General features: G+C 39.6%; 2 protein-coding genes across 8 annotated transcripts in view; one reads left to right on the forward strand and one right to left on the reverse strand.

The window, feature by feature from the left end:
- The window catches only part of ankrd13b (ankyrin repeat domain 13B), a 29,228-nt gene extending 15,173 nt beyond the window's left edge, over window positions 1–14,055 (reverse strand). For 2 of the 3 annotated variants that reach the window (XM_017491010.3, XM_017491012.3), the window contains exons 1-4: window positions 13,585–14,055; window positions 5,356–5,491; window positions 4,590–4,714; window positions 774–819 (exon numbers count right to left, since the gene is read on the reverse strand). In XM_017491010.3, coding sequence (XP_017346499.1) covers window positions 774–819; window positions 4,590–4,714; window positions 5,356–5,491; window positions 13,585–13,692 — 415 coding nt within the window. In that variant the 5' untranslated portion in view covers window positions 13,693–14,055. The remainder of the gene's footprint in view (window positions 1–773; window positions 820–4,589; window positions 4,715–5,355; window positions 5,492–13,584) is intronic. The other variant, XM_017491011.3, reaches the window with a different exon arrangement.
- Window positions 14,056–17,438: 3,383 nt separating this feature from the next.
- Window positions 17,439–27,322, forward strand: part of git1 (G protein-coupled receptor kinase interacting ArfGAP 1) — a 31,184-nt gene continuing 21,300 nt past the window's right edge. For 2 of the 5 annotated variants that reach the window (XM_017490988.3, XM_017490989.3), the window contains exons 1-3: window positions 17,441–17,929; window positions 26,815–26,948; window positions 27,037–27,149. In XM_017490988.3, coding sequence (XP_017346477.1) covers window positions 17,878–17,929; window positions 26,815–26,948; window positions 27,037–27,149 — 299 coding nt within the window. In that variant the 5' untranslated portion in view covers window positions 17,441–17,877. Of the gene's footprint in view, window positions 17,930–18,047; window positions 18,072–26,814; window positions 26,949–27,036; window positions 27,150–27,322 lie in introns of those variants that run through there. The other 3 variants (XM_047161204.2, XM_017490990.3, XM_047161203.2) reach the window with 3 other exon arrangements.

Consider the following 27,322-nt stretch of genomic DNA (forward strand, 5'->3'; position numbering starts at 1 on the left):
CACATTTGAAGATTTCTACCTGTACATTTATAACCTAAAAGAAAAACATTACTGTCGAATTTTAAAGAATAAGTTTACTATGTGAAATGAGTTTCTGTCTTATCATCTTAGGTAAAGGTCACTTGCAGCATTCAACATGATTTTTAAAACTTTGTCCACTGCCATCTGTTCAGGAGGTTAAAATGAAACATGAAACCTTCTTTGTTTTGACTGTACACTACTCTGTTATATTTTTTGAGCTTAAGTAAATTACATATAATAAATTCACACTGCTAGCTAGCTAACTTCAGTTATTACTGTCTTTCATGTGGGAAAATATTGGTATTAGCAACTGCTGGTCTATAAAGCAAACAGTTTTTGGAAAATGAGGGCTACAGCATATACAGGCTCCTGCAAATCCACCCATATATATGAGATTAACTACTGATTACCAGAAGACAACTATGTAAAGTGTGTGCCGGAACACGAGTAGTACGTGAGTCATAATGCTGCAAAGCTACATTGCCATGATGTATCGAGGACTTTCCATTTTCCGGTTCTCTCTATGTAATTGGTCAGGATACTATAACGAAACTTTGGTCATCAGGATATGTTGTGTCTGCATAATAACAATGGAATTCGGTTAGCTGAGAGAGTTATTACTGATTCAACTATTTTTATTTTAGAATCAATTGAAATATCTTTGTAGTTATATGATGTCATTATAGGAAACCTCTTAAGCGTTAATAACCAAGTGGGTGTAATTAATGTTGTGTTGAAACTGCTTTACATACCCCAGCTTGTAAACTCCCATTTCATCTCCACGTAAAAGTCTTGCGCCTGAGAGAGAGATGAGGAGGAGAAAAAGATGAGTGGAGAAAAGACAGAAGGTCAGTCTGGGGTCAGGAGTCTACCTGCTCAACAGGATTTTTAGACAGATAATATGCTTAGTCCCTGACCTACTGAACCTGTATGAGAATGTATTTATTGATAGAGATTTCAAAGCACTTACATTTACATTTACATTTATTCATTTAGCAGACGCTTTTATCCAAAGTGACTTACAAAAGACTTACTTCTGTAAGTCACTCTGATTAACTCACATGTAAATGTAGTCTCTATGTGTGACAGAGTGGCCGTGTAAGAAAGAGCAGAGCATACAGCAGAAAAGGGGGACATCAATGCATTTCTTGTGTTAGTTCATTCATCAGAAACAAATTTCTAATAATAATAATAATAATAATAATAATAATAATAATAATTCCTTTTCTAGACACTCAAAGGGCTTTACATAGTATGTGGGGGGGGGGTCTCCTCAACCACCACCAGTGTGTGGCATCCACCTGGATGATGCGACGGCAGCCATAGTGCACCAAAATGCCCACCACACACCAGCTATTAGTGGAGAAGAGAGTGATGTAGCCAATTCAGAGATGGGGATTATTAGGGGGCCAAAACAGAGAAGGGCCAATGGGGGAACTTCGCCAGGACACCGTGGTTATACCCCTACTCTTTTACGATAAATGTCCTGGGATTTTTAATGACCACAGAGAGTCAGGACCTCGGTTTAACATCTCATCTGAAATACGGTGCTGTTTTTACAGTATAGTGTCCCTGTCACTATATTGGGGCATTAGGCCGCACGCAGACCACAGAGTGAGCACCACCTGCTGGCCTCAGGTCACTTCCAGGTGAACTCCAGTGAGAAATTAAGTAGGGATGCACCGGAATGAAAATTCTTCGAATTTTCGAATTCGAATATAATGAAAAACTTGGCCGAAGGCTGAATAACGAACACGTTTTTTTCACGTTTTTTGCATTTATTTTGCCATTTTTTTCACCATTGCATAAATTAAATAGTCAAAATGTGCTTTTTACTATTTTGTCTTGCTTTTCGCAGAAAAAATCAATTACAAAAACTACAATTTCAAAATATTTATTTAACACTGAACATTTTTTTTCATTCCAGCAGGCATAGGCTACCAACAAGGCACAATATAACTTTAAATAAATAAATTAGTAAAATAAAAAAATATATTTTTGTGGTCATCTTTGAGCCCCCCTTGAATAGCCTGTTAGGCCAATAATTGACTGCTGAAAGAATGTAACACTCTGTAGCCTACAACAAAAACATGCATTAAAAAGTGCATTGACAAGAGTGCATAAAATGGTTCTATTCGGTTCTATATGGCTGATTATACTGGGGATATATACCGCTCGCGTCCCTGTACACCTCGCGGAGTATTATAGCAGATATAGTATAGTTAGATACGTTGTTAATGTTATGTTCCCTTAAATAAATACGTCTTTACCTGCTTTCGTACTCTATTCCCTTACGTCTCGCAACGTGACAGAATACTCCGGAACAGAAACAAAACAAACGCACGTGTCCACAGTAAACAATGTCACGGTTGTCAACATCTGAAGAGCATGCACTCGTGCACGTAGCCCGTGCATGGCGCGCCCCCTCATTGCTCCGAGCGCGCTGCAGGAAGTGGTCGTCGTGAAATTCGCACACCTCACTCTGGTTGCTAGGCTATTTGGCACGTCATCAAACACGTCATTGTTCGGTCAAATTTATTCTGCCTTTTCACTTATTCGGCTGAACACCGAAAGTGCTTTCTTTCTTATTTTTGGCAGAATAATTTCGGTTGCCAAACATTTGGTGAATCCCAAAATTAAGTGAATTTCAGGTAGTACCCAGGGACAGAAAGAGGAAGGCAGAATATTTAACCCAGTTATCAAGTGTTAACAGAGATTAGTTTGTGGGCCAGAAACCAAGCCAGTGCCTGTGTGGATATATACTGTGTACTTACATCTGCAATATGTGATGATGTATTTGTCTCTGTAAGTGTTCATTTCTCTGCCTGTATCAATTCTTCATGAATGTGTTTGTGTGTGAAAATTAGCATTCTGGGAAGTTATAATGCAAAACAGAGCTTTTTTGTAGAATGCTTTCATCAATTCAATGGTATTTGTAACTTATGCTTTAAACCTGTATAGTTCATCCTTTCAGGCATGGAAGTGCTTATACAGAAAGAGAAGTTACAATAATCCTCACAAACACAAACACAGAAGTGTTTCAGATTCCTGACTGCACAGAAAACCTTGTGAAAAGTATAAACAGCTTGCTTCTTATTGTATTACTCCAGTGTTTGAAAGTGTGATGAAACATAAGAACAATTTTGGCAAGACTTTTTCACAATTTTACAGTTCAGTGCAATGGTTGTAATGTTGCATTCTTGTCAGAATAAAGACTTAATTTCTTGTTATTTATTGTTGGCTTACATAGCTGAGTAGAAGTGTCCAAGATGTTTTCTTTTTCAGTAACAACTAGATTTCCATCTTGAAGGACAAACACCTGTCTTTAAGTCCCAAAAACTCAGTCATTAGAAAATGAGGACTGAAAAAGCAGACCACATTTTCTTTTCTTTGTTGTCGACTGCAATACGATATAACATAAAAGCTAGAGACAATTTAGAATGATGATATGATATGATGATATATAAATGATTTGCATCTTAGAAAATAGCACTTGATCCAGCACATCCCTTTTTTTGCATAATGAGATAGAAATATACAGCGGTCAGCAACAGAAAGCGTCAACGCTCAGATAGCTTAGGCTATCTTAGCTATCTTACCTGCGCTGGCAGTTAATTGTGTGTTAATGTGTTAATGTGGCCAGGAGACGCTAAACTGAGGTCATGGAATTCTAATATGTGTTCATGATGTAGGCTATTTCATCATGCTTTTAATTCCCTGTTTTCTCTTGATAAAGGCACAAGAAAGCGACTTTTTGTTATGTGGAGATCACGAGACAATTACTTTGTGATCATGAGAAAACAAGAAAGAAAGAAATAATAATACATGGCCTCTTAGGGCTTCCGTACTGTTTTGAATTGTCAAATGAGTAAAACAATGCCAATGTTTTTGTTAATTCGGTGTTGTCTCCTGTAAAGAAAATGTGCCGATGCGTTCAAGGACAAGCTGACCAAGCATTCATCTGCTTTGCTAACAGTTCATTCAGTTCACAATTTTATCAATATAAAATTCTGTCCTTAAGACAAACAATGTCTCAGTTTATTATGCTGTCTCATATGAATTTCAGGATGATGTATTGTGATTACGAATAAAACTGTCAGACAGTGTTGCTGCTTTTTGCTTGAGCTGATTTCGAGGTCAGAATCGCATGTAACAGAGATGTCTCTGCAGGTCTGAATAGTGTTATGTGCCATTTCAGTATTAACCCCTCATTCACACATAAACTACAGATGCAGTGGATCGATATTCAGTTAAAATATGGGGGACTGATTTTAGGTTGATTTTAAACTGACAGTCCTTTTTTGCGTTCTTTTGTCACTCAGCCAGTCACGTTCACAGAGTCTCTGCTCTACACATACAAGCGCTAAAGTTAAACCTTTAAGATTATTCTTTTCTAAACACACTTGGATACAAATTTTATATTTGCAATATTTGCAAATATTTGCAAAATATTTGCAAATACACCTGCATTTCATAAGCATTAAGAAGTCGTATACATTTTGATGGTTCTCTCTTGGGCTGTGTTCTGGCTTTAGATGTGCTGTTTTTTTCTGCCATTAAAAGCTGACCTGCTGCAGTCTTTCTAGTAGTCTGGGGATCCCTGCCAGTCTCTTAACGGTGCGCTGGTAGTCTCTGTGACACAAGACCAGCCGCACCAACTCAGCATCACGCAAGCTGATGGCTTCCTGCAAAACTGTGTTGGACAGAAAGAGAAGAAGAGAGAGATATATACAACTATGCAAACATATTCAGTATTTAAATACAGGTGAGATACCATATTAATTGATTATCACGTTTGATTTATAATATAGAATATGCAAAGAGAGAGAGAGAGAGAGAGAGAGAGAGCAATGTATGAGGATTTTTTATTTATTTACTGCAGTCAGAAAGGGAAATAACAAGAAATAACATCTCGTATAAAGCCGAACGTCCTTTTATGGTCTCTCTTCCCAGCTATCTTGCTTGCATTCTCACTGTGTACCACCCTTCATGCTTTTTTGTTTCTGAAAGAATCTTTGTGTTCATACTCACAATATTAACATTAATGGTCTAATCTCAATCATCAATAATGTGATAATCGGGGGAAACATTAGATTTACACACCATACCAGATGTCTTTACATGTTCTTAAGTGATGTAATAATGTGAATGTATGCAGTCACGTTACACATTGACAATAAATCCACCAGAGAGTTTGCTTTAGAAAAAAAGGTTTGGAATATAATTCAGTATCAGATATCATAGTATGCGATTTACACGGCCACTACTGAACTGCTGAAATTGTATTATTAGTACTTATAAGCACACTCTGAGTTTGCAATGTTGCTGTGCTACCTGTCCAGCCGTTGCCGTTCTCTTTGCTGACGTCAGCACCATAGTGCAGTAGCACTCGAGCGCACTCCAGGTGGGTGAGGGTCACAGCCAGATGCAGAGGAGTGCGACCCCGTGGGTCTAGCACCTCCAAGTCCACCTGAGAAAACCAGAAGGTGAGAGAAAGAAAGCAAAACGGTGCCTCACTTCCTTCTTAGGCACGTGCACAGCTGGGAAATGGAAAGAGACGGTTGAGGTGAAACAATGCGATGGCGAGAGAAGTGACAAGCGATAATTAAACCATTGCACTTGAAGCTGAAATCATAAGAAAAATCAGAAGATTCATAATAAATGCTACAACAATTCAAAAGCAAACCTGTACCTTTCTGGCCCTTGACTGCCACTGGGGCTAGGAAAGAGCTGACGTTATGCTTTATAAGGAGAATATATCTCAGAGCTTATCAGTGAAAATGCTGTTATTTATGCATGCTGTATATCCTGGTTGATCACATTTGATGAGCTGGCAATCTGCCTGGGATTCTGTCCACACACATTAATCCTACTGTCAGGAAGAAAGGTCGTAAGCGCTACTAAAGGCAGGGTTGGGCCGGCGTGATAATGAGGATATGCAGATTTTAGCTGTGCCTTACGAATGGTTTATTTCGAGCAAGCTTACAGTAAATGAGTCACATAATGGTAGTTTTATGCACATGCCTCAGACAGGCGCATTATAATGGAAACATATTACTGCCTGAGGGCTTGCTGTCTGCTGGGAGAGCTGTTCTGTTTCCTTACAGTTGCGCCAGCAGCCTAAGTGCTTTATTACAACCACATACAGTGTGTGTGTGTGTGTGTGTGTGTGTGTGTGTGTGTGTGTGTGTGTGTTGTTTCTTAGTTCTTTAGATTGTCTCTGTATTACAAATGTTTACATGACTGCCTGCATGTACAGCCAGTCGCCTTTCCTGTATAATGTGAGTCTGATTACTTGATTACTGTCATCTCTTACCTCATGCTCTGTAGCATCTTTGTCTTTATTAACAGATTCACCATGTTTATGTGTGTGTACGTGTGTGCTGTAGATACGTTCCACCCATCTGTAATGTTGTTCTGCATAGGAAACCTACTCCCATGTGTGCATGCAAGCTCCCTAAGCCCCGTTCCCTGCACTGCAATTAGCCAGCTCCCTCGTTAACACCAGCAGCGTGTTCATGAGCAACAACTGGGGCATGAGTGGCTCCCCAAGGAGCCGAAAAAACATCATCTCCTTCACAATGGAAAAGGGAGGACAGGAAAGGTGGGGACACAGAGGGAGTGGAGGGGCATTGCTATGGTAACAGACGAAGGAGTGTGACACGGCGGGATGGTGTGATGGAAGGAAGCAGAGTGAGACCCAGGGATAGAGGGATAGAGAAAGAGAGAGAGACAGAGAGAGAATGATGGGAGCACAATTGGGATTTTAAAGTAAATGATGGCTTTTCCGTCAGTCCGATGGGAAGCCCAGCGCAGCTCAGCTCAGATAGCCCTGGGGCTAATACAAGAGAGAAGACAACAGCTGAACACTCAAGGGAGAGTGAGAAATAAAGAGTGAGGGGGAGATATGTATGAAATTCCTTCTTATGAAGGGGTACAGAGTGATATTTAACAAGAAGACAGAACAAGCATAATTAGTTGTCACTGGCCTCTCATTGACCTGCTCTTTGCCATTTCTCCACCCAGTCTAGTGCATATGCACATTTCTGCTCGCCCACTTCCTCCACACAAACTGAACTACTGTTGGATCGTGCGCAAAAAAAGGCCTTTCTTGTGACTCAGTAGGCAGTGACAAATATTACTTTTCTTACCAAAGCAAATGGATCCAGATCGTGTGCAAAGTCGGTCATTGCTTTATTATACCCAGTTCATAGTAGCAAAAATGTAATTATCAATAGAAAATATATGCTTACACAGCGCTAATTTACCATTCACTAACTTATACTATGATTTTTTTTTGTTGTAAATAAATAACCGCTCCCTAATTATCCTATATTTCCCTATGTTACATAAGTAATAGAGTGTTCCTGGAAAAGGAGGAAGGCCCTGGTGTAAGAGAGTGGTCGAATTTTACAACAGACAAACTAAATAAATTCAGAAATTATTAGATCATATTCATGAAATCAAATATTTTATTTATTTAAACATACACTCTTTAAAAATATTAGCTTTATTAAAAGGATTAAATGTGGAACCTGTTCTTAAAGGGAAAACTTTTTACTGTAGTGTTCTACAGAGACACTTTAAGGGTTCCCTCGTAAGGTCAAACCAAAGTACTTTTTAGGATATTAGATTTAGAAGCCTTGCATGAAACAACATAAATAAATATCTGCCTTGTATCACCCACCTTACAGCTGTAGGTAAGAACTAATCTATTTTATTTATTGGTTCATTTCTTTATTCATTTACGTTTTCCATTGTATGTTCTGCCACAGACCCCCCTGGAACACACGGAGAGCTATATAAAATGGTAGTTAGTCCCTAGGGTTTCAGGATATTATGTCATCTAGGGTCTTCCCTCACATTTTAGTGCCTGCGCTCCCCTGTCCCAAATTTTTTCTTCCTTCTTCTCTCTCGGGTGGAGCTGCATTATTGATAGTCATCTCTGGCGGAGCATCTGCTCCTGCGTTCTCTGTGCCTTTGCTAATGTTTTCTGGCAGCTACTTAAACCTGCATCAATCTTTTATTGGGAGCCCAAATTGTGTATGTGGAACGTAGGCAAAGGTACACTGTGTGTGTGTGTGTGTACAGACGTCTGCAGTTGTGTGTCCGTGGGGGGACAAGATGCAAAATGCAGTGCGTGGTGAAATAACCTAGTTATGAAACATCCTCTGTGTGGGCAAAACATATGAAGGTGTGCACAAATGCCACCAATCAGTAAAAACCGAGCACAAATGAACACAAACAATGCTGTCTGATGGTCCTTTTAGCAAGTATACTCTCATCTAACACCAGTCATAAGTGAGAGAAATCAGACAAGCAGAATAGAGAATGTGGAGCTTTTGAGGAAAAGTGCTCCTGATTACTTCAAATTTCAACCAACCTAGTGTCAGTGACTCAGACACTGTGGATGGGAGAGAGAAAAGAGACAGGAAAGAGAGAGAGAGAGAGAGAGAGAGAGAGAGAGAGAGAGAGAGAGAGAGAGAGAAGAGATAAAGAGAGAGAGTGAGAGAGAGAGGGACTGGGGTATCCTTTTTCCTGAGTGCTAGCTGTGTGGCTGGGGTGATGCACAGCATGCTGACACACATCACTTGTTCTGACGGAGCCATTACTGATGAGCCTGGCTGAGGAAACACATTTTCAGTGTAGACGGCAAACGAGAGAGAAACTGTGTGTGCAGAAGCTAATAACTTCCTTATAAAATGTCACACACATTAGATTCTCAGCCCACATACTCTGTCTGTACTACTGGAGCAAATATTCATTAATAACACAGAATCTCTGACACAGAACCTCTAACACAGAATCTCTGATATTAATGAATATTTGCTCCAGTAGTACAGACACAGAATTAATAACACAGAATCTCCCTCTTTTTGGTGGGGGCTTCGTGAGCTTTGATTTATTTGTGGAAAATGTAGTCATACTTGCTCTGAGGTAGACAGAATGGATGCTTAGTCAGCAACTGCATACTTTAACATGGTCTTAAATATGAGCAATACCAACCTCATATCACACCTAAACTTTGTCAGCTTTATTTTTCATCACTACACTTTAGCTCCCTTACTTCTACACAGAACCCTATAACAAAGGCTTTTCCTTTCAGAAAGGGCTACATGAATACTATAGAAGCCTTTTAGGACTCGTAACCATTTAAAGATTCCTTGAAGAGACCTTTTCCCCCATGTCATGGTCGTTGTGGTCATGGTAAGTGCAAACATTGGAATGAAAACTTGCAGTGGTAACGGGTATTTGGACGACCGAGGGTTATTTAAACCTACCTACAGTCTAATCCCTTCACGGTTCAATATTCTGAGAACAATACTTTATTAGAGGAGGGTTCTTAAGGTTTACAAATTTCACAATTAAAAGGAATCGCTGAGGCCAATCTTTGTCTGACTACACACTCATTAAGGCCAGTTTGAAATCTACACCCTTCATGAGAAAAAAAAGCCTCCACACGTTCCAGGAGAATGTAGAGGAGCATCAGCACAAGCTAGCTGTTGTTTTGCATATTCAAATGACAATAGTGGAACTTGTTTATTAGTAACATGATGAATTACCCATAAGTAAATGGCATGCGTCATGTAGATTCCTGACAGACTTCTAGGTGCTTTTCCAAAGCCTGCCACTGTTATACCATGGGTAAATCCTGTCCTGAACAGAACCCGTAACGAAATCAGACATGATCCTCAAAGTATCTTCCATTTCCTCATTTCCAGTTCAGCATCCCACACAATCATAACATACTGTGGTCTCGTCTGTGCAGACATCTGTTCAATCTTTTAGCCATGTCAGTTGCTGTCCCATCTCATGCTGCCCCGTCTGTTAAAAGCCTTCAAATAAGTTAACTACATCTCAAGCTTCTCCCACCCAAGCATCATCCATGTCCCTCGTGACAGCATTCTGCAATTAGTGTTGGGTTTCATGGTGTAGGAGACGGGCTGGAGAGACTGAGGCCTGAGAGAAAGAGTTGCCAACAGAATAAACTAAAAATGGATAGAAATATAAGTCATCCATGCTGTTAGAACTACATGTGAGCAAGGATATTTGTTGCCAATGCAAATACAGTACCCCCCATTAATATTGGCACCCTTAAATAAACATGAGCAAAGAAGGATGTGAAAAATACTCTATTGTTTCAACTTTTGATCTTTTGTTCAAAGAATTCACAAAAATACTCTGATCTCATGGATATCAAACAATTGCAAACACAACACAGGTTTATCAAAAAATAATATCTTTGTTAAATATAGATGTGCAACAATTATTGGCACCCCTATGTATTCATATGGGAAAACTATATTTGATGTATATTCCCATGGATAATTTTTTAGTGCACCTGGGTGACTAGGAACAGGAAATTGTTCAACCATGACTTCCTGTTTCACAGGCGTATAAATATGAGGTAACACATAGGCCAAATTTCCATAGTCATTCATAACAATTGGTAAGACCAAATAATTTAGCTGTGATGTGCAGCAAATGGTTGTTGAGCTTCACAAAATGGGAAGTGGCTATAAGAAAATAGCACAAGCACTGAAAATCCCCATTTCACCATCAAGGTTAATAATTAAGAAGTTCTAGACAACTAGAAATGTTATGAATCAATCTGGAAGAGTGTGTCTATATTGTCAATATTGTCACTGTGAAGAGGATGGTTCGAGTGGCCCAAAAATCGCGAAGGATCACAGCTGGAGAATTGCAGAAGTTAGTTGCGTCTTGGGGTCAGAAAGTCTCCAAAACTACAATCTGAAGCCACCTACATCACCACAAGTTGTTTGGAAGGGTTTCAAGAAGAAAGACTCTACTCTCATCCAAAAACAAACTCAAGCATCTTCAGTTTGCCAGACACTACTGTAAATTCAAATGGGATCGGGTTCTATGGTCAGATGAAACCAAAATAGAGCTTTTTGTCAATAAACACCAGAGGTGGTTTTGGTGCACACAGAGAGGTAGCCATATGGAAAAGTTCCTCATGCCCACGATTAAATATGGTGGTGGCTCTTTAATGTTTTTGGGCTGTTTTCTGCCAGAGGACCTGGACATTTTGCTAGGATACATGGCATCATGGACTCTGTCAAATATCAACAGATATTAAATGAAAACCTGACTTCCACTGCCAGAAAGCTTAAAATGGGCCGTGGTTGGATCTTCCAGCAGGACAATGATCCAAAACATACATCAAAATCAACACAATGGTTTACTGACCACAAAATCAAGGTCCTGCTATGGCCATCCCAGTCCCCTGACTTGAAACCCATAGGAAACCTGTGGGGTGAACTGAAGAGGAGAATCCACCAGCGTGGACCTCGAAATTTGAAGTCTCTGGAGAGATTCTGTATGGAGGAATGGTCTCATATGCCTTGCCATGTATTCTCCAACCTCATCAGGCATTATAGGAGAAGACTCAGATTTTGGCAAAGGGAGGTAGCACAAAAAGGTGCCACTAATTGTTGCATACCTATATTTAAGATTTTTTTTTTTTTTTAAATAAACCTGTGTTGTGTTTGCAGTTGTTTGATATCCATGAGAGCAGAGTATTTTTGTGAATTTTTTTAAACAAAAGATCAAAAGGTTAAACAATAAAGTCAATTTTTCACAGTCTTCTTTGCTCATATTTACCAAGGTGCCAGTATTAGTGGAGGGCACTGTATTTAAGCAACGGCTGTTTCCAGCTAAACGGGATCCTATACGTGATATAGCCATTTCTCTCATTCACTTCTGCATAAAAAGCTTTATTATTATTATTATTATTATTATTATTATTATTACTATTATTATTATTATTATTGTAGCTATGTTGTAGGCAATATATTTAAGACATATTTATCTCTCTGTTGTGCCACTCCTATCAACTGTTGTTGTTGTTATTTTTAAAGTCTGTACTTTTTTAAAAATCCATTCTCAATTTCCTTAATCTCCTCCAAACCGGCAACTATCTACTATGAGTCTGTGCTCCTTTTTATGCATGTTCAAAGCAAACTGCAAATTAAGCTCCTCAATTTGGCTATCTCACTGACTTTCTTTCCCCAGTCTCCAATTCAAGCTCTTTGCTATTGATGACCTCGCTCCTCCTTCATGGTAGCTCGAATTTTTCTGTTCTGTCTGTTCCAACACCCAACACCGATCACATGCTGGTGCAGCATTTTTACCTTTGTCATTGAAATGTTCCCTGTCTTTCCAAACTTGAGCATTGTAGTACCCTTCTCAACATTTACATACACACATGCCTGATCTTAGCTCACTGTCACTCTGAACAATGAACCTGCACTCTGTGCAAACCATGACCAGATTATGCTGTCACCAGTAAATCAGATAAAGTAGGGGTGCTTCATATGAGGGCATTAATCTGTATGGTTAGTTTTGGATTTATCACTGAGGGCCAGGGATATAAAGCTGCATATGTTCAGTGACACATGCTGGAGCTCTGAATTTAAGCTTGTATGTATGTATGTATGCAGTGTACCAAGAAACTTAGCTCAGTAATCTAGAATGCTGTTTTACAGGTGGTGCTCATTAATGCCTATTGTGCACCTCAGTGTGCACCAACAGGCCACATTACAGCACATTAGAATTTGTAAAACAAAACAAAATATATAACCTATGTTTTATTATATAGCAAATATTGTCCAACATTTAATCAGATCATTTATAAATATCTACTATTCTCTTTCAGGGGGTATAGCTATATATCTGGCCATATGATACAGCTGGGGGAAAAAAACACAAACTAAACAGAAAACATTTCTATGCTATAACCTGCTTTTATACATTATCATACTATTGTGATCTCTATTGCTGCATTTATATCTAATTAAAGTGGCAATTCCATGCTAATGGCACATTAATGGTTGGATTTAATTGTATTAACATGTTGTAGCTATCTGATGTGCTCCTGACAAACACTCTCTAATGAAATCTTTTGAAGACTGACTGGAAAATGGAGAAGTATCAATCAAGAAGCCATTGTGCCTCCGCTAGTGTTAAACACACCCTCTCTCATTTACACCATTTTACCAGTGCGCTGTAAAGGGACACACTTACTGGGGGGATTTAAATAAATAAATAATAACTAAAAAAAACCCGCAGTAGCTATACCTTTCGCGATAGTAAGTGAAAACAGGGAGGAGCAGCTCTCCGTGGACTTTAATCCATGTTTTAGGCGTGAAACAGCTGATAATTAGCAAGTTAACGCTTCAAGGCTGAACCAGGTGTAACAGTGTAGAGTCGCGCGCGGGGGTTTAGCCTCTAAACACACATAAGATTCCATGCTAGCATTCGTTATATAATACGAGTGACTTTTTGACAAAAAATAATATATATCATAAGGAGGTGTGTTAATTACTGTGGCACACCTTTCTGCTATCAGACATGGCCCACTCAAACACACACACACACACACACACACACACACACACACACAATGCTACCGTACTAAAACAGTACACTCAATAGTATGTCACAATAATAACAAGGCCATGGTGACATTTCGCCTACTATTTAGTAGGCTTTAGTAGGATGCGGTTTTGGACACAGCCACAGAGACCGGAACCCTCTCACCTGATCGCTCCCTGAGAGCTCTTTCTCCAACTGCCGGTGTTTGTTGTGCCAAACGAGATAATGGAGGCGGTATCGGCTCTTCTCCGGAGTTTTCTTGGCTGAAATCATCCTTGGAACATACTTCCTTACCGCTCTCTTCCCTTTTTTTATTTGTATTGATTTATTTATTTCTTCTTCTTCTTTTTTTTATTTTTATTTATTTATTTATTTATTTATTACCGTGAGCCTATTTAGTCAATATTAAAAGGGGCGCGTGCTGATTTATCGCTACGACGCCGGATGAGGGAATTTCTCTCCTCTGGCATATCCAGCATCCCTTCCTCATAGTAAAAGTCCGAGAGCTAAGACGGTTTAGGCTTTCTAGAGATAAGTATGATCTGCTGCCTCCCTCGTCTCTCACTCTGGTGTTCTCGCTTCCAGTCTGTTACTTTGCTCTAAAAAATCAACGCCTATGAGCGAGAGCTCTCAGCTGCTCCCCTTTCGGTGATCACGCGCTACACGGTGATGCTGTTCACTGCGCATTTAACGGCACGGTGCGCATCTAAAGATGTCAGGATACAAACCCCGTTCTTTATGTCTTAAGCATTAGGAATGTCTGGACGATATTTAAGGTTGAATTGAAGGTGTTGTTTTTAACGAATATAATTTGAGCAGTGTATTCTTTAATGTTTCCATACCCAAGATATATATATATATATATATATATTTAAAGACATAAGGGCATATCTATAAGGGTTGCCAGGTCTGCTTAACAAAAGCAAATTGAAACCAGACAAAAAGAAAATTAAAACCTCATCTAAAAAATTCCATACGCTGTGAAGCTTATGAAAAATCCAGCTTTGTCTGACCACCTGCCATTTATCAAAATGGTTACTGCATTGGACGGCACAGCGTCTTAGTGGTTAACACGTTTTCCTCGCACCTCCAGCGTTGGGGGTTTAATTCTCACTTCCGCCCTGCGGGGGTTTCCGCCGGGTGCTTTGGTTTCCTCCCCCACTCTAAAGACATGCTTTTTTGTAGGCATCTCTAAATGATCCATAGCGTATGAATGGGTGTGTAAGTATGCAAGTATGCGTGTGATTGTGCCCTGCGATGGGTTGGCACCCCATCCAGCTTGAACCGTGATTTCTGCCCCAAGTTCCCTGGGATAGGCTCCCTGCGACCCTATGTTTGATAAGCGGTACAGAAAATGTATAGATGGATAAATGGATGAATGGATGGATGGATGGCAGACTGGTGCTGTGCAAATGAAAAAGTTTCCTTGAATTATTAATGCTACATCATAGACACATTATTGGGAAGAAAATAACACAACAGTAATACAATTAGAAAATCTCAAACATTTATTGATTAATTTAGTCAAGTAAGAATTTAGTTAAATAATTTACCAGCTGCGAAGATGCTCTAACAGTTTGGAGTTTTCAGCAGAGGATCCAACTGTATTTTATTATTTAAGCAAGTAACATTTGCCTACAATACAAAGTCTATATAAAGTGTAAACTAAATAGGTCTTTCAACACAATCCTAAATGTAAATAACCAGCCATGATGTGAGTAGATCAATACACTAATGCACAGCATAAATACATTCACACATTAACAACATATACTTCTTGGTACATATCTACTGTAGTTACATTGCCTTATTTGTACTGATACACCTGATAATTTTAGAAGCTGTAATCAAAAACACAGTACTTCTATTTACTGATTGCATTCAAAATATATCTTATTTATTTTAATTGCAGAAGATTAATATAAATAATCAAATGCATCCAAAACACCCAACCTTCAGCATCAACTGACAAAAAAAAATCAGCCTGCAGTGGTCCAATTCTGCAAGAAGACTGTGCAACCCACAAGTCTAATCTCAGTACCTTTACCCTCACAAAATTAGCAAATTACTAGTTATTACATATTGCTTACCACACTATTACTAAATGGCAAGGGGCAGCTCTGCTACCATTGGTGTGTGAGCGTGTGTGAATGGATGAATGAGAACCAGTGTAAAGTGCTCTGTAGGACTGCTAAGGTTAAAAAAGTGCTATATAAGTGCAGACCATTTACCATTTGCCACACTGACAATAAGGCAACCCTATGAGCTCAAACTGACTGATGAGTAGTCATCAGGAAATTCTTTATATATCAGAATGTTAAGACTTACATTTACTGACCTTGTGCACTATCTGACATGTTAGCACAAACTAGTAAGCTGCTTAATTGCTGGTAAACTAGTTCGCTTTTGTATTACATAGACACAAGGGGGAATTATCTTAAGTCTTGGTTTGTATTGTCATATTATCAGCACTGGGCGCACGGTGGCTTAGTGGTTAGCGCGTTTGCCTCACACCGCCAGGCTCTGTGTGTGTGCACTTTGCATGTTCTCCCCGTGCTGCGGGGGTTTCCTCCGGGTACTCCGGTTTCTTCCCCCAGTCCAAAGACATGCATGGTAGGTTAATTGGCATGTCTAAAGTGTCCATAGAGTATGAATGGGTGTGTGAGTATGTGTGATTGTGTACCCTGTGATGGATTGGCACCCTGTCCAGGGTGTACCCCGCCTTGTGCCCGATGCTCCCTGGGATAGGCTCCAGGTTCCCCGTGACCCTGAAAAGGAGTAAGCGGTATAGAAGATGGATGGATGGATGGATGGATGGATGGATTATCAGCACTTTATATAAAAGTAGACATGATTTTTCTTGGTAGCGAAGTAACCTTTAGCATACATGATCTTTGGTTAAAAATTTCATGTTGTTGTCTTCTAATAGTAAGTGACCATCATAGTTTAAAGCCACTGGGCCTATTTTGTGAAGTCACAAACTGAGTTAATAGATAGAGCCTGAAAATCATTTACACTAAAAAAGTCTCTGTTTCATGTGAACATGTGAAAGTGGCCCTGTGGAAAATCACTGACTTAGTACCGAACACATAACAGCCAAACTGTGCATTTGTACGAGTGGTTAAAAGTTAACTGGATTAAATGCATTGTTTTATTTTTATAGATTTATGGTGGTGCAGTGGGTAGTGATGCCACCTCACACTTCCAGAGTTTCTGGTTTGATCCTGAGTTTAGATTACTGTATGTGCAGAATTTTTCTGCATGTGGCTGTGGGATTCCTCCAGGTTCTTTGGTTTCCTCCCACCTTCCAAAAACATCCCACAACATGACTTGGCTACACTTAAGTTCTATGGTGCCATGTGATGGACTGGGGACCCATCCAGAGTGTGGACCTGTCTCCCAATCCAGTGTTCCCCACACTGGCTAGAATAAAGCGTTTTGGCGGCAGAGCGGGCTCTGAGCTGTTAATCCTTGATTGGTCATTGCTTCATTAAATATACTGTATAGTTTTGCAGTGTGTACATGCTCATATGCTAGTCATGCAATAATAATAATAAAACCCAGAAGAAGAAAAAAAAAGTCGTTATACTGCTTTCCCAAGCGAAGTGGGTGGATGCCTGAAGGGTTGTGGGCGTTTCAAATTTGCATATTCATAACATCTGGATTACTTGACGAGGATAAAATTGCAGGCATGCTTCTGTGCTTTTTTCCCCCCTCTATTGTCTAATGGTGTTGTGCAGACTTGCCACGTCAAGTAAAATATCCAGAGTAGAAAAATGGTTTTGAGCGACATTTGGAATTTTTTTTTTTTAGGCTATTCACAAAAAGAACAGCAGCTTCATAAACAGCCATCTATCGAGGACAAATTCATACAGTAGCTGTGTGTGTGTGAGAGAGAGAGAGAGAGAGAGAGTGTGTGAGTGAGTGAGTGAGTGTGTGTGTGTGTGTGTGTGTATGTGTGTGTGTGTGTGTGTATGTGTGTGTATGTGTGTGTGTGTGTGTATGTGTGTGTGTGTGTGACCCGCGGGCTGAGCAGAACGTCAGTAGGAGACAGTATGCAGCCTGCCACAGCCTACAAGCGCGCGCAGGCTGCTGCATGTAAATAAAACGCCTTGGTGTGGTTTTTTGCTCGCGAGCTCTGCTTGAGATATGGGGCTTGGGTGATAATAATAATAATAATAATACCAAAGCAGTAGACAAAAGAGATATTGAAATCTATATTGAGTCTTCGTTCAAAAGCTAAGGGAGTGTTTAGGTGGTCTGAACTCCTTTACAGAGGGCAGTGAGACTGGTCTAGAGGGAGCAGGGAGAGGAGCTGGAGCATCGGGAAGATCTCCGCCGGCTTCCGGACATTCGGGGCGGCATCGAAGCTGCAGTCGCTGCTAACTGGAACGACGAACCATCGTCGACATTGGACCGTGATTCGCGTTACATCGTAAAAGGTGGCGTTTTCCTAACATGTCCAGGAAAGTCCAAAGAAGTGAGGTGTGTGCAGACTGCAGTGCGCCAGGTACGTTAATTTACGGTTCAAATCACGGTTGGTTGAGATTGAACGCCGTGTAGCTGACACTAGCTCTCGGCAGGATGAGCAGAGCAGGCCCGCGTCCCTTCTTACTGCAAACGGGAAAAGAAACAGCAAAATATAGCCTAGAGTCAGTCACCATATGAGTTTGTCTTTTTATGATGTCGAGCGTCCTTGTTTTTTTTTAAATTAGTATTATTATTTTTTAACACAGCTAACAGTTTGTTAGCTAGATTCGCTAACACGCTATGAACCGACTGACTCTGATTTGGCTAGTGTATGTCTAGATTTTATGGAGCTAGTGCTTGTTGTTAGCAGTGAAGCTAGCTGCGGAACGTTAGTTTGCTAGCTAGTGGTTCAGTTGTGTCCCTGATAGTCAATTCACATAAATAGGTTCGAAATCCTCTCTTTGAGTAGATTTGACCTTACAGAAACTAAGTTTAAATAATAATAATAATACGGGTTTCTGTTAAGATTTCTAATCCGAATACCCAGTTAAAACCCAATGAGGCTAACGCTAGCTAGCAGTCGCTGTTGCGTAGCTTTCTCTTTATGTCGAGTTTGTTTAGTTCAAATTTCTTAAAGGGTATTTCCACAAATTGTGGGATGTTATTGTATGATTCGGGAGAGTCAGAGTGATGATTAATAATACAGAGTGTTGTGTAAATAGTCAGTTATCTAACTAACTAACGCTGGCTAGCTAGATAAGTAGCTAACGCTGGTTTGAGAATAGTTAGCTGTCAAACTTGGCTAGCTAGTCCTGATTTGTCATTTGCTCAGCCTCAGTTTTAGGTGTGTTTTATTTATTCATTTAATTTACATTATTTTGTTACAGGATAATATTTAGCTGCTTAACTTTTGCTGTTACAAATGACTGTAACTTGCTCAGCTGACCTAAACATAAGTTGTGTGTCATGTAACGTGTAGCTGGTTAATTGTGACTAAAATATCGGGTTTATATCGAAGCCTGCAAATTACCGTGTCCTCCTTTACTTAACAATTACAGAGTCCTCATTCTTTTATATACCTTTAAGAGTTTTAACACCACAAAAGGCAGCAAACGAGACATGGCTTAAACCTGTAAGTCCACAATTAAGTAAATTTTGTTGCACCAATTAAATCCAACAAGATGGAGACAAAAGAAATACAGTCTAATAAAAGTTCATTGTTATTCCTTCAGGTTATTTCGGGTAAATTAATATTACGCATTTATTACTCAAGGCTGCATGATTTGACGATGATATAAGAATAACAACATCATATGATAAAGTATGCTACACACTTTTCCCAAAGTATCCAAAATAACATCAGCTATATCACACTGACTCATGCTGATTGATGATGATATACTTTCCCCCATCAATTCGGTTACTTTGTCTACTTGTTTTAGACATTAAATAAGAATTTATTTAAGTAACAGCTAATTCACAGAGGGCGTAATCTACAAAATCTTGGGCTGATAAACAGATTAAAAACAGTGTTGCTATTTGACAAAGGAAAACATATAACTGTCTAAGCACGGAGGCCTAGAACATAATGTAAGGATGCTTGGGCTGCTTCCGAAATCGTGTACTGTGACAGTACGTACTGCATTCGATTCAGTACCTGCTGATCGGCTGTTGATGCAGTATGTACTGAATTCAATCCAGTATGAATGAAATCCAGACATACTACATCCGCTATGGTATTGTCATGAGACCTCCATTTACATTTATGGTATTTGGCAGACACCCTTATCCAGAGCGACTTGCATGTATCTAATTTATTCAACTGAGCAGTTGAGGGTTAGGGCCTTACACAGGTATCGGCAGCTTGGCAGTGCTGGGGTTTGACCTCCCAATCAGTAGCCCAACGTCTTAACCAGTGAGCCACCACTGCCCATGACAAAAATGTAAAGAACTGTGGCAACTGTTTTTTTTTTTCTTGTTTAAAAGTTAACAGTTGGCTCAGGTGTTGTTAAACATGTACGGTGTAATACCTGTAACACTTACTCTTAAAAAGAGCTGACATGCTGACATGCCTTCAGTCATTTTTTTATCCAGCTTTTCCACAAAAGTCCCGTTGCCTTATGGGATAGCGCGGTGTCCGTTAGTTCCATACTGCAGAATCTCGGTGGAAGCAGTAGGTCATCCGGGTATTTCTCGCCTACTGTTTTATGAATACCGAGAATTCAGGCATACTGCTCCTGTTGGCGTACTGCTTTCCACTTACTCTGTAGTAGGGTAGTAGGGATGTTCGGACACAGCCTTACGGTCAGCATTATGTAAGTTGTCTGCCAAGGGGGACTGTACAAGACACAGGACTTTTATCTTTCTGGTTTTTGTTTAACATGACAAGCTGTGATTTTCATCTTATTAGCTTCAGGAAACAGAAAAGAACAGAGCCTGGTGAGGGAATGACTTTGTAGCTGCTGTAACATGAGTGATAACAGGAATTAACTTGTCTCTTGAAGGTTCCTCAATATTAGCTGTAATTACAAATGGTTAAAAATGACAGCATGTTGTTCATTAATAAATTAAATATTGCGTAAGAGGATAATTGTGGTATTAGAAGAATAAAAGCGTGCTGTTTTTGGAAAAGAATCAACCTTGGATAATGCATCATGCCGCTCCACTGTGGATTATTTTCATATAACGCCATGATTGTGTTTTATTTCTTACATATTTGCAGTTAGTTTGTTCAAGTTATAATCATAACTAGGGGTCTTGCGGCATTGGCTTTGATTCTGTGTCTTCCATCTGCCTCATGGGGAAGGGGGGCCACTTTGGCAGCTGCTCTACACACAGCTGCTCTCTTTTCAGGAGTGTTGTTTGTGTTTCTGTGTGCCTTTCGCTCCTTCCATCTCTCCCCTCAGCTCTCCCTTGCACTATAATGTCTGCTGATTTATAGCCTTTGTGTTACTACCTGCAGTCACCCGGCAGCGTGGTGCAGTTACCTGCCTTCAGTCGTCAGCAGTGTATGCATTGTCCTGCTTCGCCTACGTTGGTTGTAAGCGTGATGGTGGTGGGTAGGCTCTTGATCGACTCTGCTGCCTGCAATGCTGCAGCTCTCCCTGGTGCAGCTGAGCAGTGTGTAATTGTCGCGTGTGACACGCTGGAGGAATGTAGATAATAGTGTGTTGTGAAGTGGGGTTGAGTGCATCAGCTGGAGCGGATGGATGTTGTGCTGTGGTGCTGATATGGACGGATGGCTGTGGAGCATCCTGTCACTTTGTTTTATGAGAATAATCAGAGAGGAATAATTGTGGGCACATGTCCATGAAAGGCTTTGTTACAGTATTGTGTGGGTGATTGTGAAACTGCAGCTAAAGTCTGGTGAAGATGGAGGAGAACAGTGGTGTGTGTGTTTGTCTGTGTGTGTGTGCGTGTATGTGTGTGGCACAGTGTTGCATACCGTGACAAGGCTCCAGACTAATGCTTTCTTCAGAACCATCCTGAAACATTGTGTCAGCCATTATGAAGAAAAAATGCCTGTCCCAAATATTCAATTGCTTCTGTTTATATTACTTGCATTACATTCGTTCACATTTTATTGCCTTACATGCCTTTGTGTTTTTTTTATGTGTTAATTTATGATTTTCAGCTTGAGTTACAGATGTGTTTCTGTAAATAGCTAAATACATGCCTCTAAAAGCCTTGAACGTTTTTGGATATACCTGTGTTGCTGTTGTTTGATATCCATGAGAGCAGAGTATTTTTGTGAATTTTTTTTATTATTATTATTTTTTTACAAAAGCTCAAAAGGTTAAACAATGAAGTCAATTGTTCACAGCCTTCTTTTCTCATATTTGCCAAGGATGTCAATATTAGTGGAGGGCACTAATATGTATACAGTATCTCACAAAAGCGAGTACACCCCTCACATTTTTGTAAATATTTGATTATAACTTTTCAAGTGACAACACTGAAGAAATGACACTTTGCTACAATGTAAAGTAGTGAGTGTACAGCTTGTGTAACAGTGTAAATTTGCTGTCTCCTCAAAATAACTCAACACACAGTCATTAATGTCTAAACCGCTAACAACAAAAGTGAGTACACCCCTAAGTGAAAATGTCCAAATTGGGCCCAATTAGCCATTTTCCCTCCCTGGTGTCATGTGACTCGTTAGTGTTACAAGGTCTCAGGTGTGAATGGGGAGCAGGTGTGTTAAATTTGGTGTCATTGCTCTCACACTCCCTCATACTGGTCACTGGAAGTTCAACATGGCACCTCATGGCAAAGAACACTCTGAGGATCTGAAAAAAGAATTGTTGCTCTACATAAAGATGGCCTAGGCTATAAGAAGATTGTCAAGACCATGACACTGAGCTGCAGCACAGTGGCCAAGACCATACAGCGGTTTAACAGGACAGGTTCCACTCAGAACAGGACTGGCCATGGTTGACCAAAGAAGTTGAGTGAACGTGCTCAGCGTCATATCCAGAGGTTGTCTTTGGGAAATAGACGCATGAGTGCTGCCAGCATTATTGCAGAGGTTGAAGGGGTGGGGGGGTCAGCCTGTCAGTGCTCAGACCATACACCGCACACTGCATCAAATTGGTCTGAATGGCTGTCGTCCCAGAAGGAAGTCTCTGCTAAAGATGATGCACAAGAAAGCCCGCAAACAGTTTGCTGAAGACAAGCAGACTAAGGACATGGATTACTGGAACCATGTCCTGTGGTCTGTTGAGACCAAGATAAACTTGTTTGGTTCAGATGGTGTCAAGCGTGTGTGGTGGCAACCAGGTGAGGAGTAGAAGGACAAGGGTGTCTTGCCTACAGTCAAGCATGTTGGTGGGAGTGTCATGGTCTGGGGCTGCATGAGTGCTGCTGGCACTGGGGAGCTACAGTTCATTGAGGGAACCATGAATGCCAACATGTACTGTGACATACTGCAGCAGAGCATGATCCCCTCCCTTCCGAGACTGGGCCGCAGGGCAGTATTCCAGCATGATAACGACCCCAAACACACCTCCAAGATGACCAGTGTCTTGCTAAAGAAGCTGAGGGTGAAGGTGATGGACTAAACCCTATTGAGCATCTGTGGGGCATCCTGAAATGGAAGGTGGTGGAGTACAAGCTCTCTATCATCCACCAGCTCCGTGATGTTGTCATGGAGGAGTGGAAGAGGACTCCAGTGGAACCTGTGAAGCTCTGGTGAACTCCTTGCCCAAGAGGGTTAAGGCAGTGCAGGAAAATAATGGTGGCCACCCAAAATATTGACACTTTGGGCCCAATTTGGACATTTTCACTTAGGGGTGTACTCACTTTTGTTGCCAGCGGTTTAGACATTAATGGCTGTGTGTTGAGTTATTTTGAGGGGACAGCAAATTTACACTGTTTCACAAGCTGTACACTCGCTACTTTACATTGTACCGAAGTGTCATTTCTTCAGTGTTGTCACATGAAAAGATATAATGAAATATTTACAAAAATATGAGGGGTGTACTCACTTTTGTGAGATACTGTGTGTGTGTGTGATATATATATATATAGGGCTGCAACTAATGATTATTTTGATAATCAATTAATCTGTAGATTATTTAAATTAATCGATTAGTTGGATTAAAAGGCCAATTTTTATTTTTTGTATTTAAAAAAAAATATATTATTGTTATTTCATGTTCTGTTCACGTTCATATGTTATTTCACGCTCTGCTCAATGTTGTCCTTCAAAAGTTGTGCAAATTGAAGGCTATGAAAAAGGTATTAAATGTATCTATGTGGGCTATGCTGTTCACCGTGCAAAGGATTTTAAAAATATTTACATTATATTTTGAAAAAAACCCCAAAAAACTGATTGTTGTCAAGCGTTAAAGCAGAAGTTAAATCACTATATTAAAATGCTAAAAAAGAAAAACAAAAGCACAAACTAAGTGTTAACTGGTAAGAGGATGAATGTTCTGCAGTAACACATTCACTCATTTAAACACAGCACCATGTTCCTTTATTCTGTAAATGTATGACACTTCTTACATTTATGTACTATTACAATTAGTTATAATCCCATTACAGTTACTGCTCTCATAAAAACACCATTACTTAATATTGCTAAATATAGCATCAAACTACATATTTGATCAAAATGAATATTTTACTCAGAGTTATGGTGCGCTGTTTGATTGACGTGCATGCGCGGACTTGAGCTCATTCAGTGAAGTTTAATGGAGACACTCTCGCTGTCAGGACGAGCCTTTATGTAAAATTGAAATACTGGTGTGAATTTCTAACATTTGCAGATAAGTATATAAAGGTAAAAATGTGATTTCTGCACTGCAGAAAACGTGTGGAACACATTAAACAGCACACGCGTCTGTGGCAGCGTCTGACACGACAAGCCATGTTAATACTCTTACGAGTTTCTTTGAAGCGCTTAATATAAAACATTCTCACGGTTCGGACAACCTGGACCGTGCATTTTCCCGCAGCTCACTCGGTGATCACCGCTGTTTTCCAGATGGGTTTTATACATAGAAATGCGTTTTCCATCATTGTGAAGTGACGTCACTGACGGGGTTTTTCACAGTGACGCCACAGACCCGACTGATCCATAATGACATTCAGTGTCGATTGTTTTAATTATTATTATCAATTTTATTGATTAGATGTTGCAGCCCTTATACATTTTCTATATATATATTGTCGTTGACTCTGGGTACCTGCTAAAGCTAATGGTGTTGCATTACATGCGTTTGACGTCATGTGCCATCGACTGGGAAACGGTTTATACTTCTGGTTAGTATAAAGCCACTACCTTTCTAAAATTCATCCACTAGACGGTATAGTGCATAGTGTATGTGTATAGTACGTCATTTGGGACACAACTTTAGTATTTACTTTCTGATACTTGTTTTTAGAACAGAAGTAACGTAAAGACTAAACGTACCCCGACGTTATCGATTAGTTAACCAACTAATCGATAATGAGGTTCATTGACAATGATTTTCATAAATGATTATTATCGATTTTATCAATTAGTTGTTTCAGCTCTAATTGCAATACATGACACCAAAACCATACTACGGAAGAAAAAATGAAAGAAAATTAAAATTGCCATTGCTGTTGGCGTTTGACCTATTTACTTCCTCAGTGATCTGCAGCCAGCTGCACCAAAATGAACCTAAGTTGTGTGAGAGTCAGGGTGTAATGTTTATCTTAAACTACATATGAGTATCGAGCTTAAAACTAACCACAGACACTTAACTATTAGCATGTAATAAGGTTGTCACAATACCGTAAACATATCTTGCAATACTATACCACCTGAAGTATCATATCACACAATATTGTGTTAGTTCATAAGTCAAATCTACAAAATGAACCAAATTTACAGAAATACACAGATATAAATAATAATAAAAAAAGACAAACCAAATTTTCGTTAATGAGAATGAATAGCTGGCTGTTGGAAAAATTCAAGAACAATCATACAGTTGGCAAGCAACTAATTCAATGTGCCACATATTTCATCTATTTTTCCCTAGAGCAATGAAATTATGCAAGTGTAAATAGTCCTCAGAGAACTAAGAATGAACACAAAGTTAAGAATAAATGACTGAATTTGGAAACTAACTCCAAAAAAAAAATCATAAAATTGTGAATGTACTATCAAACACGGCTAATTTTATTATTTACACACAGCGGTTAGCATAACGTTAGCTTGTTTGCTAGCAAACAGGAAATCTTTAAAGATTAAGGTAAAGAATTTAGGTTAAATGAAGTGTCACTAAACTTTATGTGTTCTGCAAAAGCAGTGAGATGTGTCGTTTTAGCGAAAATAGTATTAACTACTGCACGTACAACATTACTTACAGTACTACCGTATTGTCTATACTACCGTTTATAAAAAAAAAAAAAAAAATCATTGGCATCGGTGGTATTTTGAAGCTTTAGTATCGTGATACTGTACTACTGTAATAGCGGTATACCGTGCAACCCTACTGAGATGATAACTAGTTTTGCATTTGAATCTGCTGAATGAGAGAAATGTAGTTTTACTTGTTAACATGTTTTTACCATATAAGCTGTACCTGTGCTATGTAAGTGTAATTTGTAGTTATAACTTAACTCTATGTCAGTGCAAACATTAGGCCTGTCATGATAACTGCTTTTGTTGGATGATATATACTGTCCCTGAAATAATAGCGATAAACAATATTGTTGACATTTTAAGACAATTTTATGCCACCGATATAATGATATTATAGCATAATAATGCAAGTACACTCTTTCAAAGAGCAATGAAAGAATGAAAGCAAAGAAAGAATTTTCAGGATTAATTTGTGTGAGTTAATTAACCTGCAAGTAAAGCTCTTCAGTTTACCGGTACTCATTCACTGTCCAGCTTCAGCTCATTTTAACCAGGTCAATCCCCTACATTATTGACCATGACTGGATTATTTGAAACACTAGAACATTTCTTTCTACATTTTTTTCTTCATAAAAGTTAATGCGTTGTTACTATCTTGCGTCCTTTATTTCAACAGTATGTTACAATTAAAATCAGTGCAAGTGCTTGCTGCACATCTTAAATTCAACAAACATCCGAAGTTCGAATTTTAATTTGAAAAGCCCTAGAGCAGACGAGAGGACGGAAGCAGCGCGAAAGGCTAAAATGTTGGTGACTTTCATTCTTATGTGAAGAAATGTGCACATAAAAACAACGGGCAATATCAAGGTCAGCAAAAATGATTGAGGTCATGTCCATATACTGTAGGATACGTCGATAACGTAATTATTTTGACAGGCCTATCTTCTGGAGCGATTTACTTTGTTCTGTAGTAACAGTATCTTTTTAATTCTTTTTGTGCGTTTTCTTCGCCCATTAAAAGTATTGCAGCTGAAATTGAGTGATGGAATGTGCTTTCTCATTGCATTTCTCTGCCTTGCCAGATCCAGGTTGGAGCAGTATAAACAGAGGGGTGCTGATCTGTGATGAGTGCTGCTCTGTGCACCGGAGCCTCGGACGCCACATCTCCATCGTAAAGCATTTGCGCCACAGCGGCTGGCCACCTTCCTTACTACAGGTACGCATAGACACCGAACCACCTGCAGCACTCTGAGCAAGACATGTTAATGCAGTCAGGATATATCATTTCCATGTGAATATTTCAGATGGTGCAGACGCTGGCCAGTAATGGTGCTAACTCCATTTGGGAGCATTCACTCCTGGATCCTGCGCAGGTTCAGAGTGGTCGCAGGAAACCTAACCCACAAGATAAAGTCCAGTAAGTCAAGACCAGCAGATTTTAACATCCCTAATGTGTTTTGTATACAAAGATTAAAAAGCAGTGCACATTTCAAAAGGTTTCAGTTAAATGGTTATAAGGTAGCTCTTTTTGTTACTCATAGTATGGAGTCATTATTAGACCTTATTCAACTTGTCATTTCCCCAGGCAAG

The sequence above is a fragment of the Ictalurus punctatus genome, chromosome 17 (genome assembly GCF_001660625.3).
Source record: "Ictalurus punctatus breed USDA103 chromosome 17, Coco_2.0, whole genome shotgun sequence".
NCBI classification, from domain to species: domain Eukaryota; kingdom Metazoa; phylum Chordata; class Actinopteri; order Siluriformes; family Ictaluridae; genus Ictalurus; species Ictalurus punctatus.